The sequence below is a fragment of the Oncorhynchus mykiss genome, chromosome 9 (assembly GCF_057628025.1).
Source record: "Oncorhynchus mykiss isolate SJ-2025 chromosome 9, ASM5762802v1, whole genome shotgun sequence".
Lineage (NCBI taxonomy): Eukaryota > Metazoa > Chordata > Actinopteri > Salmoniformes > Salmonidae > Oncorhynchus > Oncorhynchus mykiss.
Window position 1 is genome coordinate 51,777,126 of NC_143030.1, and position 20,026 is coordinate 51,797,151.

At 41.5% G+C, this 20,026-nt stretch overlaps 2 protein-coding genes across 2 annotated transcripts in view; one reads left to right on the forward strand and one right to left on the reverse strand.

Annotated features, from left to right (window-relative positions):
• LOC110532228 (phosphatase and actin regulator 3) overlaps nucleotides 1-2,658 on the forward strand; it is a 53,737-nt gene extending 51,079 nt beyond the window's left edge. The window contains exons 8-12 of the mRNA XM_021615940.3: nucleotides 253-308; nucleotides 897-958; nucleotides 1,335-1,475; nucleotides 1,821-1,897; nucleotides 2,289-2,658. Coding sequence (XP_021471615.1) covers nucleotides 253-308; nucleotides 897-958; nucleotides 1,335-1,475; nucleotides 1,821-1,897; nucleotides 2,289-2,304 — 352 coding nt within the window. The 3' untranslated portion in view covers nucleotides 2,305-2,658. The remainder of the gene's footprint in view (nucleotides 1-252; nucleotides 309-896; nucleotides 959-1,334; nucleotides 1,476-1,820; nucleotides 1,898-2,288) is intronic.
• A 7,764-nt stretch (nucleotides 2,659-10,422) lies between these two features.
• sycp2 (synaptonemal complex protein 2) overlaps nucleotides 10,423-20,026 on the reverse strand; it is a 67,739-nt gene continuing 58,135 nt past the window's right edge. The window contains exons 40-45 of the mRNA XM_090185811.1: nucleotides 18,237-18,331; nucleotides 17,778-17,877; nucleotides 17,396-17,454; nucleotides 12,198-12,276; nucleotides 11,747-11,803; nucleotides 10,423-10,874 (exon numbers count right to left, since the gene is read on the reverse strand). Of these exons, the coding sequence (XP_090041937.1) occupies nucleotides 10,803-10,874; nucleotides 11,747-11,803; nucleotides 12,198-12,276; nucleotides 17,396-17,454; nucleotides 17,778-17,877; nucleotides 18,237-18,331 (462 nt within the window). The 3' untranslated portion in view covers nucleotides 10,423-10,802. The remainder of the gene's footprint in view (nucleotides 10,875-11,746; nucleotides 11,804-12,197; nucleotides 12,277-17,395; nucleotides 17,455-17,777; nucleotides 17,878-18,236; nucleotides 18,332-20,026) is intronic.

The following is a 20,026-nucleotide window of genomic DNA, read 5'->3' on the forward strand; positions in this document are numbered from 1 at the left end:
AGAGCTCAACAGTAGTATAACGGAAAATACCAAAAATTGCACGTCTGTGGGTATTCCAGATGTGGGGAGTGTCTCTACCAAAGCATCATAGTCGGGGTCTAGACGCGAGATGGAAAGACAGGGAGTTCCCCGATAGAACAACTACATTGAGAAGAATTGATCCGGCGGACTTGGTTTAAAAGTTACTTCTTGGATGTTGACGAAGCTTGAATCGAAAATGGTTCAGAACGTGGTTCTGGTGTTTTTTCGCAGGAGACTCAGCCAGAGACCAAATGTGGAAGAGTTGGAGAGTCGGAATATCCTAAAACGTGAGTTGTAAAATTATTTTAATATCTGCTATTTTTATATATATATATATATTTTCATTAAGCTATGTGAAATTCATGCACAATTTCTGAATAAATCTACCAAGGTAGACAATAAGCCTACATAAATGTATTATGATAAATACATTCACTCATGTAAAATTCAGGAGGCGGAACAGATAAGCGCACATTGTCTTCCAACATACATAACCCAACTTGATGTTGGCCAAAATGTTGGTGATGGCATTCTCAGGAGACCATTTTATTAGGATCTGGATCTGACCCTCAGTGGAACAAGATTCACACTCCTGTAAGGAATTATGTTTTAAACTTTCAAATATATCCCCATGGATTAGACTTCATTCGTAATGTCTGAAGCCTAATCTGTGTCTCTACAGTCACAGAGTGGAACACAGTGGGACACTCTTTCACCAGTAGATAAGGTTTAGGGTCAAACAGTGATATGTAGATTAGAGGGAAAACAGTGATGAAAACAAGTGACATCATTATTGGGAAATGTTTTCCAACCTCTCAAGTGTTCTTATCAGTGTCTTTGTCATATCACTAATTATTTTCTTCTCCTTGGTTTAGAGAGAAATGACCAGACAGAACAAGAAGAGAGGAGGGAGATCAAACAGCGGCTCAACAGAAAGGTATGTTACACCATTATTATACAAATTAATTACTCTAGTATTATTACAGTAATGCAACCTGCTGACATCAGATTTATTTCTTCTGACTAGTACTTGTTCTGTTTGTATATTTTGTGTTAATCTCATGCTGTGCACTAGATAAATATTTATTTTGCTCTGGATAAGAACATAAAAATATGTACATTGGTCCTAAAAGACCTTGTATGGCAAAATCGTTACTTTTCTGGGAGCAGCATTTTGATGCAAAATCACAAATTAATACAGGAAAAAGTCAAACATGGGTAGCTAATGTAGTCCTTATTCAACCAAACATGTGCCTGTGAAATGACTGTACTCATTCATACCAATGCCTCTCTGTTCCCATGGTGTATTTCAGCTCAATCAGCGGCCCACAGTTGACGAGCTACGGGACCGAAAGATTCTCATCCGTTTCAGTGACTATGTAGAGGTGGCCAAAGCTCAGGATTACGACCGAAGAGCAGACAAGCCCTGGACCAGGCTCTCTGCAGCCGATAAGGTGCGTGTCATTGGTGTCAAAAACAAGGAACCCTTCTGCAGCGTCTCTTCCATTTCACATTCACCTCTTAAAGTGGCTGGCACATACCCTTATCAGAGCATGTTGTGATGTAGGGCCTATTTATTAAAGGCCTAAAAGCATTGAGTTCTGGAACTGTGAAAACATACTGTTGTCCTTGCTACCACCTCCATAGCGCCAGCATGTCTCACTGTTATGGCTAAGACCTTGTCATATTTTTTTTTTACTACTCTCAAACTACGTGACAATTTTCGTGGGTTAATGTGCGATGTCCGTCTCCGCTTAAAGGATGCTCTCTAGTCTAACGCTCGTTGTATTCCTCCACAGGCGGCTATCCGAAAGGAGTTGAACGAATTCAAAAGCACCGAGATGGAGGTGCACGCCTCGAGCAAGCACCTCACAAGGTAAGTGGGTGTGATTGCTTCTATTCTCTGCTGCGGCTGCCTCTATTTTTAGCTCCCCAGAAAAGATCCACAGAGCTAAAGATCGATGTGCATGCTTAAAAGGGGGAGGAGGGGAGTCCTTGCTTACCTTCCCGGGGGCCTGATATTGGAAAGAAAAATGACAAATGCTGTCTGTCCCCAATTAAGCATGTGCGGTAAACGAAGATCCTCTAATCAATTTGTGAGTGACCTAGGGAGACAGCGGCCCCACTCACCCGGCACACAAAGCTGTGCTAAAAATAGCCCAAGATTGATGAATAGCTGTAATCATAACTGGAGTGATTACAAAGGCACCTTCTGTGCTCACGATCAGCCCCCCCCCTCACTCTTTCACCTCCCTCTCCTTTTGTAGGTTCCACAGGCCGTGAATACGAAGGGGAGTTTCTTCTGTGAAGAAATAATGCTGAGCCTAGAATTTTCGGTTGCTGCGTCGGTGGCGGTTAGAAACTGCCGGAGCCCGGAGGACATTCTTCCAGAGCCCATTCCTTTGTCTGCAGGGTATCCTCAATTCCTCCAGCGCGCCCCTAGGTTTCGTCGAGGGGAGGTGGACAGACGGTGATGTTTGGGGGTGTGACAGTGAATCCCGGAGGCTGTGTCTCCAACGTGGGAGCTGACTGGAGGAAGAAGACTAAAGGCAGAACCTCGAACTCGGACTCCGTCTATCTGCCCGTCGGTTAAGATGGAGCTGAGGGAAGAACAATGCCTGTGTGTGCGGGTTTTTTCAAACTGACTCCTTTGAGAATGTGGTTGAATGCGTACAGGGAAGATGACGTTGTGCATGTGACCAGCTTCACCTTTTTTTTTTTTTTTGAATAACGTGTCACTTGAGGGGGATGGGGGGGAGGGGGGGGGGGACTGTGGTCGGCCGTGGGTGAATTTCGTACCAACTGTATCTGTCAATCTGAACCGGACTGTCAATGTTTTCACTCAAGAGAGAACCTTTGTAAGCACTACTTGTCTTCAAAATACAAGGTCTTCAAAAAAAAATGTATGCATCTTATTTTTGGTAATCACCATTTTTTAAAAGTATTAATAAATGGATTGCTAGGTAGCTGAACAGGTAAAAGCCTCAATCCAGCCTTCCCCTTTGTATTGCTCAGAAAGTAGCAAGATACCGTAGTAAGCAGAGTGAATGTGAGATTCATGGGTCTGACAGGCAATATGAGAAAATATACAGCAGGGCTCTCCAACCCTTTTCCTAGGTTTTCGCTCCAACCCTAATAATTACCGAGTTGATAAGGGTCTTTCTAGAAATATAGGGGCCAATATGTGACATCAGGGTAAAAATGTAAATGGTTTGATATACGATTTTCTTGCAGCTTCACGGGTAGTTACAGGAATAAATGTCTAGGTAGGCACAAAACCATAACTTCACCTAGCAACAACAAAACATCTACATGTCACAAGAAACATGGACACTGAACGTTTCTTTGTCATGCCTAGTTGCCAGCTCTTTTTGTGCTTTAGTCAACTTCTCTATCATTTATAGTCATGCTAAACATTCCTGAAGAATTAAAAAGATAAACAGTATTTTTATGTTTTAGTAGTTGATATAATATCATATACTAATACAATGGGTTCTGTCAAATCATTGACAATAATGAAATCATTATAATCAGTAAACCCTTCAAGCATTGTGTGTGTGTTTGAAAACTAGCTGTCAAATTATTGCTTCCTTTGTCCTTGTTTCCTCCACTGCTTGTCTCGCCTTGAGTGCATTGTAGCCTATGGGGAGGAACCTTCACTCCTCTCCCCCAATGTGCTGTGAGAGGGAGGTGAGGAATGGGCGAAACAAGGGGAGAATCTCAATTGCATTTCCTTGATTCCTCAGGTCCTCTATCCTCGACTGTCTCAAACCATTGGATAAGAAGGTGAGCGTGGAAGGACTGCTGACCATCTCATCCAATGGGTTGACAACGGATGCGACGAATCAATGAAATGTGATTGCGCTGGAGGGAAGGCTGCCGTCTTATTAACCGTCTTAACCAACAACGCTATTTTTTGCATTGCTCGTAACTTGTTTTGTACATAATGTCGCTGCTACCGTCTCTTATGACCGAAAAGAGCTTCTGGACATCGGAACTGCGATTGCTCACCTCAAACTGGACGAAGTGTTTTTCAATGAGTCGGACGGGAGGGATATAATACAGAAATACGACCAGGCCCAGATCCCCGTTATCGTAGGAGAAGGAAACAGATTTCGCAGAGAGCGATCAGTGCCTTGTGAGGAGTGGCTAATCTGCCCTTGCCTTCCGTCCTGCTAGCTAACATTCAATCGCTGGAAAATAAATGGGACGAACGGAAAGCACGTACATATTACCTCAACACCGGTGCCCCTGCACATTGACTCTGTACCGGTACCACCTGTATATAGCCCCGCTATTGTTATTTACTGCTATCCTTTAATCATTTGTTATTCTTATCTCATTTAAAAATATATATTTTAACACGGAATTGTTGGTTAAAAACTTCTTAGGGCTGCAATCCCGTTAACGGGATCGATATGACAACAGCCAGTGAAAGTGCAGGGCGCCAAATTCAAAACAGATCTCATAATAAAATTCCTCAAGCATACAAGTATTTTATACCATTTTAAAGGTAATCTTGTTGTTAATCCCTCAAGTGTCCGATTTCACATTGGCTTTACAGCGAAAGCACCACAAATTATTATGTTAGGTCAGAGCCAAGCCACAAAAAACACAGCCATTTTTCCAGCCAAAGAGAGGAGTCACAAAAAGCACAAATAGAGAAACTTAATCACTAACCTTTTGATCTTCATCAGATGACACTCATGGAACTTCATGTTACACAATACATGTGTGTTTTTGTTCGGTAAAGTTCATATTTATATCAAAAAATCTCAGTATACATTGGGCGCGTTATGTTCAGTAGTTCCAAAAACATCGGGTGAATTTGCAGAGCGCAACAACAATTTACAGAAATACTCATAAATGTTGATGAAAATACAAGTGTTCTACATGGAGATATACTTCTCCTTAATGCAACCGCTGTGTCAGATTTAAAAAAAAAAGCTTTACAGAAAAAGCAAACCATGCTATAATCTGAGAACAGCGCTCCGAGAACAAATACATATCCGCCATGTTGGAGTCAACAGAAGTCAGAAATAACATTATAAATATTCACTTACCTTTGATCTTCACCAGAATGCACTCCCAGGAATCCCAGGCCCACAAATGTTTGATTTATTCGATAATGTCCATAATTTATGTCCAAATAGCTACTTTTGTTAGCGCGTTTGGTAAACATAAACTCACGAAGCGCGTTCACTAGTTGCAGACAATGTCCAAAAAGTTCCGTTACAGACCGTAGAAACCTGTCAAACGATGTATGGAATCAATCTTTAGGATGTTTTTAACATAAATCTTCAATAATATTCCAACCAGAAAATTCCTCTCTCTTCAGAAAAGCAAAGGAACCTCATGTGAAATGCGTGTGACCAGCGTGTGACTGCTGGCAGACCTCTGACTTAATCCACTCTCATTCGGCCCCACCACAGTAGAAGCCTCAAACAAGTTTCTAAAGACGTTGACATCTAGTGGAAGACTTGGGAAGTGCAAGATTACCAATATCCCACTAACTTCAATAGGGGCTGAGTTGAAAATCGACCAACCTCAATTTTCCACTTCCTGGTTGGATTTTTTTCTCAGGTTTTTGCCTGCCTTGTGAGTTCTGTTATACTCACAGACATCATTCAAACAGTTTTAGAAACTTCAGAGTGTTTTCTATCCAAATATATATATATATATATATATATATATACTGCTCAAACAAATAAAGGGAACACTTAAACAACACAATGTAACTCCAAGTCAATCACACTTCTGTGAAATCAAACTGTCCACTTAGGAAGCAACACTGATTGACAAATTTCACATGCTGTTATGCAAATGGAATAGACAACAGGTGGAAATTATAGGCAATGAGCAAGACACCCCCAATAAAGGAGTGGTTCTGCAGGTGGTGACCACAGACCACTTCTCAGTTCCTATGCTTCCTGGCTGATGTTTTGGTCACTTTTGAATGCTGGCGGTGCTTTCACTCTAGTGGTAGCATGAGACGGAGTCTACAACCCACACAAGTGGCTCAGGTAGTGCAGCTCATCCAGGATGGCACATCAATGCGAGCTGTGGCAAGAAGGTTTGCTGTGTCTGTCAGCGTAGTGTCCAGAGCATGGAGGCGCTACCAGGAGACAGGCCAGTACATCAGGAGACGTGGAGGAGGCCGTAGGAGGGCAACAACCCAGCAGCAGAATCGCTACCTCCGCCTTTGTGCAAGGAGGAGCAGGAGGAGCACTGCCAGAGCCCTGCAAAATGACCTCCAGCAGGCCACAAATGTGCATGTGTCTGTTTCTGACCGTTTGAGCAGACTCCATGAGGGTGGTAGAGAGCCTGACGTCCACAGGTGGGGGTTGTGCTTACAGCCCAACATCGTGCAGGACATTGGCATTTGCCAGAGAACACCAAGATTGGCAAATTCGCCACTGGCGCCCTGTGCTCTTCACAGATGAAAGCAGGTTCACACTGAGCACGTGACGCCGTGGAGAATGTTCTGCTGCCTGCAACATCCTCCAGCATGACCGGTTTGGCGGTGGGTCAGTCATGGTGTGGGGTGGCATTTCTTTGGGGGCCGCACAGCCCTCCATGTGCTCGCCAGAGGTAGCCTGATTGCCATTAGGTACCGAGATGAGATCCTCAGACCCCTTGTGAGACCATATGCTGGTGCGGTTGGCCCTGGATTCCTCCTAATGCAAGACAATGCTGGACCTCATGTGGCTGGAGTGTGTCATCAGTTCCTGCAAGAGGAAGGCATTGATGCTATGGACTGGCCCACCCGTTCCCCAGACCTGAATCCAATTGAGCACATCTGGGACATCATGTCTCGCTCCATCCACCACCACAGACTGTCCAGGAGTTGACGGATGCTTTAGTCCAGGTCTGGGAGGAGATCCCTCAGGAGACCATCCGCCACCTCATCAGGAGCATGCCCAGGCGTTGTAGGGAGGTCATACACACTACTGAGCCTCATTTTGACTTGCTTTAAGGACATCAGGAGCATGCCCAGGTGTTGTAGGGAGGTCATACACACTACTGAGCCTCATTTTGACTTGCTTTAAGGACATTACATCAAAGTTGGATCAGCCTGTGGTGTGGTTTTCCACTTTAATTTTGAGTGTGACTTCAAATCCAGACCTCCATGGGTTGATAAATTTGATTTCCATTGATAATTTTTGTGTGATTGTTGTCAGCACATTCAACTGTGTAAAGAAAAAACTATTTAATAAGAATATTTCATTAATTCAGATCTAGGATGTGTTATTTTAGTGTTCCCTTTATTTTTATATATATATATATATATTAGCAACTAGGACTGAGGAGCAGGCAGTTTACTCTGGACACCTTTTCATCCAAGCTACTCAATACTGCCCCTGCAGCCATAAGAAGTTAAGGGCTTGTAAATAAGCATTTCACTGTACACCTGTTGTATTCAGCGCATGTGACAAATACAATTTGATTTGATATGCAATTTACATTTTCCCAAGGACAGAGGAAGTAAGTATTTGACAGCCATGCAGTCTGTTATTTTTTAAATCATCACTGTATGTCTAATAAGTCACTTTATTTAATGAAAATAAATTATCAAAACAAATATTTGAGTAATTTCCCTGAGACTCCTTTGGCCCTCGAAATGCTCAGTCTGATCATGTGCGCATTAAACACATTTTAAGATATTTACATACACAGCCCTGATTGGCTGATAGGATGGTCTAGAACCCATCCCCTTACCCAGATGAACAGTCATTGGTCTATTATAACCAGATCACATTGTTGTGACACCATGTGGGCCAAATATTCCATACCACCTGAACATTATAATTTTCTCAATTTCAGTGTTATTTTGACCTTATAGTAGGGCCGGAACGATACCAGTATTGCGATACTCGTTTGTATCGTGGCAAGGAAACAAAAACACTTAGCGAATTTAACTTCTTTAGGAAAACAGCCCTAATGTTGGAAACAAACATCATTATGTTGTCATCCAGAGTCACATTTATTTATTTTACTACTGCCATGGAAAAACATTGCGATTTTAATATCAACCTGGCCCTACCTCAGTGTGTGTGTGGAAATATCATTAAAAAAACTGGAAAATCACCTTTTTAACTGCACTGCCCCTTTAACAGTGTTATACCGTGCCAGACTAACTGATCGCACTACCATAATACTCATGGCCTTCCCAGAAACAACCCCTAGCCCCTACTGCCCAGAGTCTAGACACTTGTGGAGATCTGAGAGGGATTGATGGGTGGTAACATGGTGAGCTGCACCGTACCCTCTAAAAGGCTTGGTGGAATTTTAGCGGTATTGCTGACACCTGTCCAATCCTCTCAGATCTCCACAAGTGTCTAGGGGTAGGGGCTGATCCTGGACAGGACCCCACAATCCTCCGGGTATGTGGTGGACCTACTGCACGACTTGAGGCATTGGTTGGATTTTTCATTCCATTTCTATACACACACGGATTTGCACAGGTGCAAGCTGGACGCACCCTATCAGGCTGATAAGACAGTTCTGAGTAGCTGAAGACCTGTAAACAGTGAAAGGATATATTTAACATGTCTACTATTCACACCCATGCTTAATTCCAGCTAGTTAGATGTGCAACCACTGACTAACTATAGCTATGGGAATATCTATAGTCTAGCAATAGATACTGTTGTTTTGGCTGCATGGCATCATTGAACAAGATTAGCAATGGTTAGTTAGATACCTAGGATATACCAGTCAGCTAACCATTTACTGTAACAGCAGTCACACTAAATCTTACGCAGAAATGAAGAAATCATACCTTATTTTGGCACTGTAGCTCAATTAATGAATAGATTCGTAGAATGGAGTTAGAAGGGTGAACTCCTACTTTGAAAGGACAGAAAGTGTTGGCTGTGCACTTAACCAATGACATGTATTCCACATTTAACCCCACCCACGTGAAAATCTAAATATCAAGTTGTTTTTGGGGTTTTATACAGAAAAACAAAAAACAAGCCTTTAATATTTCAATTAAAAAATGAATAAAGAAGCTGTTTTCATGTTCCGATTGCTCCATTTTAATTTGGAAAACAAAATCTAAATTTACATGAACCGTAATCTTACCTCAGGAATCTTGACAATGTTGTCCACGACATAGGCTAATTATCTTGACTACCGTAACAGACACAAATGTTTTGTTAATTCTCCAGATCAACATTAATTCCCGCACTTTGGTTGCTGTTCAATCGTGTGCAGAATCACACCTGCTCTTGACTGTCATTCAGAAAATCCTTTACCCATGTAACTAAATAGCTAGACATCTAATGCGCATCAAACAACTATTATGCATTATTTGATTCATCTGGTTAAAGTTGGTCTTTCTGTTAGAAGCATTAGATTTTGCAATCCATACATTATTTGGGATATGTGTGCCCATAAACTGTTTTCACACCGTAACATAGGGAGACATTACGAGGTTAGTGCACTTCCGAGATCTCCATACAAGAGTCCAACAGCAATATTCAGGAATTTTACAGGATCAAATTCAATGTGTAAATTAAATTGATAAATGCTTAGTATATGATATGACAAACAGCAGTATCATAAATCTAAGGAAAGAAAGGTAGTGTTTTATGAAGACTCCAAGCATGAGAAAGGGTTTAAACATGGGTGATTCAACTCATTATGTTGAATGTATCTATGTCCCCCCTTTTATATCCTAAATGTATTCACGTGAAAAAAAAGGCTAATTATTATTGACTTTAACAGCTCCAAACAGATGTTCACTACAAGAAATGCTCACTGGTACCCTAGTTTATAGAAAGACCCATAAGCTGAATCAGGTTAGTTACAACTGTGGTTGGAGCGAAAACAACCTACAGGAGGGTAGCTCTCCAGGAACAGGTTTGGTGAGCCCTAACATACAGCGCATTCGGAAAGTATTCAGACCACTTGAATTTTTCCACATTGTTACAGCCTTATTCTAAAATGGATTAAATGTTTGTTTTCCCTCATCAATCTACACACAATACCTCAGTGACAAAGCAAAAACAGGTTTTTAGACATGTTTGAAAATGTATAAAAACAACGGAAATATCACATTTACATAAGTATTCAGACCCTTTACTTAGTACTTTGTTGAAGCACCTTTGGCAACAATTACAGCCTTGCGTCTTCTTGGATATGACGTTACAAGCTTGGCAGTTGTATTTGGGTATTTTCTCCACTTCTCTGCAGATCTTCTCAAGCTCTGTCTGGTTAGAAGGGGAGGCTCGCTGCACAGCTATTTTCAGGTCTCTCGAGATGTTTGATAAAGTTGAAGTCCAGGCTCTGGCTGGCCACTCAAGGACATTCGGAGACTGTCCCGAAGCCACTCCTGTGTTGTCTTGGCTGTGTGCTTAGGGTCGTTGTCATGTTGGAAGGTGAACTTAATACACATTTTTGTTTTAAAAAGTTTAATAAACTTAGGCAACCTTAACAGCAAACAAATAGCAGGCAACCTTGTACAGATAAAATGCCATTCAAACAATGTTCACAGAAATGCATTATTTATATTGAAAATACTACTCTTATGGAGAGACAGTTAAAACTATAAAAAGTTATTAGTGTCAAACATCACTGCAAAAATACAAAAATGATCTGATATTTTTTTTTAAATATAAATTCACATTTGATAATTTTTTAAATAAGGCATGTATATATATTTCTTTAACTTATGCTTAATATATTAAATTTGATTACAGCTAACGTAGAATGACGGGCAAACTTCACAGAACACAAACATATCTTATAAATGTGCAGAGGTACTTGATTTGGGTTTAAAATCTTGGTCCCTCTGGCAGGAAAAGAGCCTGTAGTCCTCTCCTCACACTCATTATCTCCTCGTCTTGCTGAGGAGAGACACACAAAAACACAGCCCTCAAATACACTTGCAACACCTCAGGGGATGCAGTCTCAGTCTGCACTAATAAAGGTAGCACTTTTGAGTAGGACTTTCTCTTTAATATTAATATCCCATAAATCTAAGCTGTGGGGGGGGTTCTACTAAACTATATGTAATTGAAGGACATAATTTAATTTTAAGACCCCTAGAAGTATATAAAAAAGTATATTTTAGAAAAAATATATTTTTGGCCTTACTGCTATTAGCCCATACAAACGGATTGAATAACAGATCGTCCCCCCCAAAAATCTGAAGGAAGTTTGTTCTGAAGTGTATATATATAATTTATTTTTTACATGTATTTAACCCCTTATTTGTGGCACTAAACAGTCTCCAGATTTTCTTTCATTCATTTTTTCAACTGGTGCCGGGTAACCTTCAGACGAGTCTTGTGAGGCCTGTGGGCATTCTAGAGCAAAACAATCGACGTGTTCGTGAGAGTCTCACCTTTCCACAGAGGGGTCATATTAGTGTGTAACCCAAACTGTTTGGACGCTACAGACAGAAGTTGGCATATCAGCTGTACCGACTTCAGACGAGTCCCAAGACTCTTGTGGGGGTCGTAAGAGCCTCATCTTTCCATAGGGGTCATAATAGTTTGTGGGCCGAACCTGTTCGGACACTACAGACAATTTTCGGGATGTCTCATGGTCTGACAAACGTGTTGTGAACTGAGATGCATCCATTACAAAAAACCATATCTCTAGCTTTAAACTGACAGATTTTTTTTAGGGGGATTTAATGCCGTGCGGTGGAAAGAGAGATGGGTCTAATTGTTTTTTAGTGCCTTGCCTAGTCACAACTGTCATTTCCACTCACCATTTCCTTGAAGAGTCTGTCCTGAACTGATTTCATGTCTTTCCTCATCAGGCACATCTGAACCCACAGTGGGTGACAACAAATACTTGTTAAGGTTTGAACTCTTCACAGTGGCACACGGCAGAGAAAATGGGGATAAGCATAATGCCATACTGCACAACACAGGACTGAAATCCTATTGCTTAAAACTGAGCTCAGATGAGCTGAGTTTCTGGTAAAAAACAACATTGTAACAGGTACGCCTGTGAGACATAAGGAATGCATGTTGATCAAAACATAAGGTGACATGTACTTTAGATTTCGTGGGTCGGCTGCTCCTCTTTCCCTATTCTCTGTACTTGTGCTGTATGGAATTGTTGTGTTTATGATCAACATAGTGGGCTACAGTTTATATGAAGCGGGAGGCTACAGTGTAGATGAAGTCTAGCGCTAAAGTTTGGATGATCCACACCTGAGAGGTGAAGATCCTCTCCTCATACTCCAGGCTGTGACACACATCGGTCTGGAAGGTACTCTTGAGGCTCTGCAGTCTGAGGAGGGCAAAGAATGAAAAAGGTGAAGAAGAGCACATGAAAGAGCAAATGAGCCATGGGTGAGAGAGAGCGTGCGAGAGAGGGAGGAGAAAATGAAATATAAAAATACTAAACCTTTACCACTATCATATTTGTGTGTTTTTGTTGTATTGTAAATAAAAAAACACCAGTTGTTCATAAATAATAAAAAACAATGAGGGACATGAATGTATCAGGGACATGACCTCACAGTGGTGTTGCATTGTTTAAAGTAGAGAAGTCAGGTTAGAACTAGGACAATAAACTGAAAATTATTGACACTGACCATACCGATCACTTATTGCAGGAATTTTGCTGATATCGTTCATTACGAAAAGTAGCCTATACTAGAGAACTGTAAAGTTTGAAATGAAATAAGTTTGATAATATGGGTCGGGGCGATTGTTACAACCATCAAACTAGTAAATCATGTCACATGCACCGAATACAACAACCTCACCGGGAAATGCTTATTTACAAGACCTTAACCAACAATGCAGTTCAAGAAAAAGAGTTAATAAAATATTTACTGAATAAACTAAAGTAAAAAAAAAGGCTATATACAGGGGGTAAAGGTTAGTCGAGGTCATTTGTAAACTGACTATGGATAGATAATAAACAGAGTAGCAGCAGTGTAAAAACAAAGGGGGGGGGTCAATGTAAATGTTCGGGTGGCCATTTGATTAATTGTTCAGCAGCAGTCTTATGGCTTGGGGGTAGAAGCTGTTAAGGAGCCATTTGAACCTAGACTTGGCGCTCCGGTACCGCTTGCCGTACAGTAGCAGAGAAAAGTCTATGACTTGGGTGACTGGAGTCTGACAATTTTTGGGGCCTTCCTCTGACACTGCCTAGTATGTAAGTCCTGGATGTCAGGAAGCATGGCCCCAGTGATGTTCTGGGCCGTACGCTCTACCCTCTGTAGCGCGTTACGGTTAGATGCTGTGCAGTTGCCATACCAGGCGATGATGCAACCGGTCAGGATGTTCCTGATGGTTCAGCTGTAGAACCTTTTGACGATCTGGGGACCCATGCTAAATCTTTCAGTCTCCTGAGGGGGAAAAGGTGTTGTCGTGCCCTCTTCACAACTGTCTTGGTTTGTTTGGACCATGATAGTTCATTGGTGATGTGGACACCAAGGAATTTGAAACTCTTGACCCGCTCCACTTCAGCCCTGTCGATGTTAATGGGGGCCTGTTCCGCCCTCCTTTTCCTATAGTCCACGATCAGCTCCTTTAGTATTGCTCACATTGAGGGAGAGGTTGTTGTCCTGGCACCACACTGCCAGGTCTCTGACCTCCTCCCTATAGGCTGTCTCATCTTTGTCTGTGATCAGGCCTACCACTGTTGTCGTCAGCAAACTTAATTATGGTGTTGGAGTCATGCTTGGCCACTCAGTCGTGGGTGAACAGGTAGTGCAGGAGGGTGACTAAGCCAGACTACGGTTTGCAACTACACATGGGGACAAAGATCGGACATTTTGGAGAAATGTCCTCTGGTCTGATGAAACAAAAATAGAACTGTTTGGCTATAATGACCAATGTTATGTTTAGAGGAAAAGGGGAACGCTTGCAAGCTGAAGAACACCATCCCAACCGTGAAGCACGGGGGTGGCAGCATCATGTTGTGGGGGTGCTTTGCTGCTGGAGGGACTGGTGCACTTCACAAAATAGATGGCATCATGAGGAAAGGAACATTTTGGTGGATATATTGAAGCAACATCTCAAGACATCAGTCAGGAAGTTAAAGCTTGGTCGCAAATGGGTCTTCCAAATGGACAATGACCCCAAGCATACTTCCAAAGTTGTGGAAAAACGGCTTAAGGACAACAAAGTCAAGGTATTGGAGTAGCCATCACAAATCCCTGACCTCAATCCCATAGACAAATTGTGGGCAGAACTTAAAAAGCATGTGCGATCAAGGAGGCCTACAAACCTGACTCAGCTACACCAGCTCTGTCAGGAGGAATGAGCCAAAATTCACCCAACTTATTGTGCGAAGCTTGTGGAAGGCTCCCTGAAATGTTTGACCCAAGTGGAGGTGGTCCCTGCACAGGGACAGCTCAGCGGAAATTTCAGAGCGCCACCTATAGTACTTGAGTATAGTACTCGATAAATCTCAAACTTTCATAAAAATACACATGCAAGGTACTGAATTAAAGCTACACTCGTTGTGAATCTAGCCACCAAGTCAGATTTGTAAAATGCTTTTCGGCGAAAGCATGAGAAGCTATTATCTGATAGCATGCACCCCCCCAAAATACCAGCACGACACGTAAACAACAGATTTTGCGGTAGCCGGCGCTACCCAAAACGCAGAAATAAAATATAAAACATTCATTACCTTGGACGAGCTTCTTTGTTGGCACTCCTATATGTCCCATAAACATCACAATTGGGTCTTTTTCCCGATTAAATCCGTCATTGTATACCCAAAATGTCATTTGCTGAAGGCCAGTCTGATGCTGCAAAAAGCCCATTTACAAGACGCAACGTCACTTTTTAAAATGACAAAAGTCGCCTAAAACTTTTACAAATCACTTCAAACGACTTTTCTAAACCAACTTTAGGTATTAATAAACGTTAATGATGTATCAAATTGATCACGGGGCGATCTGTATTCGATAGCAGCAAGTCTGGAAATCATCGTCCATTTTTTCAGTTTCACAACATACTGTGGTGCACCTCAAGAAAGGAGGGGCTTATTCGTGTTGTAACCAAGGATAAATAAATGACAGCAATGGCGACATCGTGTGGAAGCTGTAGGCGTTTACAGGGGGTCCTCATTTATTTTAGGTCGCATTTAACAATACATTGAATGGCGGACGAATATTTTTGTTGTTGTTTTTGGTAAACAGTTTTACCAGGGATTTTTACTCCTAAACACGTTCTGTTATAGCCACAGACCCGATTTAACCAGTTTTAGAAACTTCAGAGTGTTTTCTATCCACACATACTTATCATATGCATATACTATATTCCTGGCATGAGTAGCAGGACTTTGAAATGTTGCGCGATTTTTAACAAAAAGCTGCGAAAATTTGCATCATCCATAAACAATTTAAAGGCAATGCTACCAAATACTAATTGAGTGTATGTAAACTTCTGACCCACTGGGAATGTGATGAAAGAAATAAAAGCTAAAATAAATCATTCTCTCTACTCTCTACTGACATTTCACATTCTTAAAATAAAGTGGTGATCCTTACTGACCTAAGACAGGAAATTCTTAATATGATTAAATGTCAGGAATTGTGAAACTGAGTTTAAATGTATTTGGGTAAGGTGTATGTAAACTTCTGACTTCAACTGTATATACACCCTTATACAGTACCAGTCAAAAGTGTAGACACACCTACTCATTCCAGGGTTTTTCTTTATTTTTTACTATTTTCTACATTGTATAATGAATACAAAATTATATCAAAATAATGAAATAACACATTTGGAATAATGTAGTAACCAAAAGTGTTAAACAAATCTAAATATATTCAGAATATATATATTTTTCTTGCCTTGATGACAGCTTTCTTGGCATTCTCTCAACCAGCTTCATGAGGTAGTCTCCTGGAATGCCTTGTTAAAAGTTATCTGTGGAATTTCTTTCCTTCTTAATGCATTTGAGCCAATCAGTTGCACTGTGACAAGGTAGGGGTGGTATACAGAAGACAGCCCTATTTGGTAAAAGACCAAGTCCATAATATGGCAAGAACAGCAGTCCATCATTTTAAGACATGAAGATCAGTCAATCTGGAAAATTTCAAGAACTTTGAAAGTTTCTTCAAGTGCAGTCACTAAAACCATCAAGCGCTATGATGAAACTGTCTCTCATGAGGACCGCCACATGAGAGCTGCTGAGGATAAGTTCATTAGAGTTAATTGTACCTCAGATTGCAGCCCAAATAAATGCTTCACAGAGTTCAAGTAACAGACACATCTCAACATCAACTGTTCAGAGGAGACTGCTTGAATAAGACCTTCATGGTCAAATTGCTGCAAAGAAACCACTACTAAAGGACATCAATAAGAAGAGACTTGCTTGGGCCAAGAAACACGAGCAATGGACATTAGACCTGTGAAAATCTGTCCTTTGGTCTGACGAGTCCAAATTTGAGATGCTTGGTTCCAACCTCCATGTCTTTGTGAAACACAAAGTAGGTGACGGATGATCTCCGCATGTGTTGTTCCCACTGTGAAGCATGGAGTGGGAGGTATGATGGTGCTTTGCTGGTGACACTGATTTATTTAGAATTCAAGGCAAACTTAATGAGCACCACTACCACAGCATTCTGCAGCGATACGCCATCTCATCTGGTTTGCGCTTAGTGGAACTATCATTTGTTTATCAACAGGACAATGACTCAACACACCTCCATGCTGTGTAAGGGCTATTTGATCAAGAAGGAGAGTGATGGAGTGTGACATCAGATGACCTGGCCTCCACAATCACCCGACCTCAACCCAATTGAGTTGGACCGCAGAGTGAAGGAAAAGCAGCCAAAAAGTGCTCAGCATATGTGAGAACTCCTTCAAGACGGTTGGAAAAGTATTCCAGGTGAAGCTGGTTGAGAGAATGACAAGTGTGTGTAAAGCTGTCATCAAGGCAAAGGGTGGCTACTTCGAAGAATCTCAAATATAAAATATATTTTTATTTGTTTAACACTTTTTTTGGTTACTACATGATTCCATATGTGTTATTCATAGTTTCGATGTCTTCACTATTATTCTACAACGTAGAAAATTGCAATTAGCACAATTTTTAAGAACTTTGACCCAGTTTGAGATACTTTTCTTTAGTTCTAAACAGTCATGTGAATAGTCATGCTATGACCACATCCCGGAGAAACAAATAACTCAGTTCTTTTGAGACAGAGATCCAGCCTCATTCACAACAGAGATACTTGTATTTTTGGTCACAGTTAATTTCCCCCAGGTTAAAAAAATGATACAATGTGTTATGTGGTCCTTTTGTAATGGAGCAGGGGAGGACTAGAGGCTAAATTGCAATCTTTGCAGTGTGTCCGTTTGAGCGGGGGGGGCAACAACATTTTCCCACCTGGGACTTTTCACTCCTTGAATGTGGCAGAAAAACACACACACACCTTCTAGTCTCTTTCTCCTGGTAGGAATGGAAAGCCACAGACTGCTTCCTCCAGTATGTCTAAGGAGAGAGAAGTGAACTGATAACACTGATTAAATCAACATACAGTCAACTAAAGCATGGGAGGATTTCCCATAGACAATCCAAACCTGAAAGGGTTGGAATACCGGTATACTGCATTGTCAGGGAGGCCTCTTACTATTAAATACTGTTAATGTAGGAGTTTAACAATGTTACATTTGTTGTGCTAGGTTGATTTAGCATTTTAAAAGGAACTCATATATCCATATTATAAGGGCCCTGGTCAGTTTCCACCACATACATGCGACCAACTGAGCATCTGCTAAATGACTACAATGTCAATGTAATGTAAGTAATCCTACAGTCAGTTCCTTCTCCATGTTCTTTAGAGTGGATTCGTCCTCCTCCAAGTTGTTGATCTCCTTCAGCAGAACACCCCTGACCTGTTCCAGCTTCTGAGACCTACACACACACAGACAGGGGGAGGAGGAAGGGGAGAGATATTGAGGAGACCAAGAGAGATTACATGTCCACAATCTGTCAGAAATTGACATATTCTTGTATACTACACAATGCAATCTTTATTGGTCGATTATACAGACAATGGACATTTGGTAATTTTTGCTGTCACAGTACCCAGCCCCACCACACACACAACAGAATGGGAGCAGCACAGGGTCAGCCGCAGAGCAGCGCCCTTGGGGCAGGTAAAGGGTTAAAAGTGCCTTACTCAAGGTTACATAGACAGTCAGTGGCACCTGAGATATTGATGTCAGCAACCCTGCTGTTGCCAGTTCACTATTTAGTGTACACTAACTGACCTGTAGTTTTGAACCCTCATGCTGATGGAAGAGACGTGCTGCTGGACGGTCTTCAGAGACTGCTTGGTGTACAGCTCCATACGTCTGGAGCGATTCTGACGCACGTAACAGAGGTAAGTAGAACATATTTAGGGTCTCCCATAGAATACAAAATCCTATTCACAAAGGCCAAATCACCTTTAAGTGACATCAAACCAAATATGGAGATTTTGAAAAGGCCAGGAAATTTCAACAACTGAACACATGCCCCATTCACTTCCATTGATTGTTAGCTAGTGGTGGCTAAAGTTAGCTGAAGATTGTAGTGGCTGGATTACAGTTTCTCCTGGCTCAGAGACTACTTTCAAGGTAAGGAATAATCTAACATTAAGTTGTAAAATCCTGGATTTTCCCTTTAAAGGCCTACGGAACTTTTGCAGGGGAGCTACACCGGGGCATCACCTTGTCCCTCCTCACCTTGTTTTGGGGCCCGTGGTCCACCCTGGATAATATTTTGTGTAGAAGGTCTGAGAAGCTCAGTTCCGGTGACTTTTTAAAAGGACTTTCTCATCATTCTCAAATGAATTAAAATAAAATGATGCTGACACAATTTCCACCTCCAGAAATTAGCTGTGTTGTCAAGTGTTGTTGCCATGCTATGTTGTTGTCTTAGGTCTCTCTTTATGTAGTGTTGTGTTTTGTCTAATATATATATATATATATATTTTTTTTATCCCAGCCTCCGTCTCCACAGGAGGCCTTTTTCCTCTTGGTAGGCCGTCAGTGTAAATAAGAATTTGTTCTTAACTGACTTGCCTAGTTAAATAAAATAAAACATTTAAAATCACAAAAACATATTGGTAAAACATTTTGTTAAAATGATTCCTTAGCTAGATCCCAAATGTGATCCTTTAGAGCACATATGTCAGAGTCAAGGCCCGCGGGCCACATCCGGCCCGCAAGAAGGTTTTTTACGGCCCCTGGGATGATCTTGATTTATTATTAGAACCGGCCCGCAGCAAGCCGGCAGCCCGCAGATCTTTTACACGCACCAATACTACATTTCCCACAATGCAAAGGTGACGCACCGAGCAGTAGGCTGCTTCATTTCAATATTTATTGGCACAGCAGTCGTCAGCATCACAGTAAAATTAACTTTCAGATACCCATCAAAAATGGCAAAACGGAAGGTGGATACTGAGAACCGGGGGTTTCAAACAAGGTGGGAGTCGGAGTATATGTTCACGAAGGTAGCTGGAAAACCTGTGTGTCTTCTGTGTGGAGAAAGTGTGGCGGTACTGAAAGAGTATAATCTGAGACGACATTATGAAACGAAACACGCGGACAAAAACAAGAATATGGACATGGAACAAAGGCTACAAAAGGCCAGTTTTATTTTGGCAGAAGAGATCGCTAAATCAGCCCGGCCATTTACGGAGGGGGATTTCATCAAAAACTGCATGATTAAAGTTTGTGACGAAGTTTGCCCAGAAAAAAGGCAACTCTTTTTAAATGTGAGTCTGAGCAGAAACACCATTGCCGAGAGAGTAGACCAGTTGTCCATCAATCTAAAAGAGCAGCTTGTGAAAAAGGGAAAAGATTTTATTGCATATTCCTTGGCTGTGGATGAGAGCACCGACATTTCTGACATTGCCCAGTTGTCAATTTTAATCCGCGGAGTGGACTCCAACCTAAGCGTGACAGAGGAGTTTTTGGCTTTACGTCCTATGCATGGCACAACTACGGGGCATGATTTGTATGAAGAGGTGTCAAGATGTGTAAATGAGATGGAGCTGCCTTGGGAAAAACTC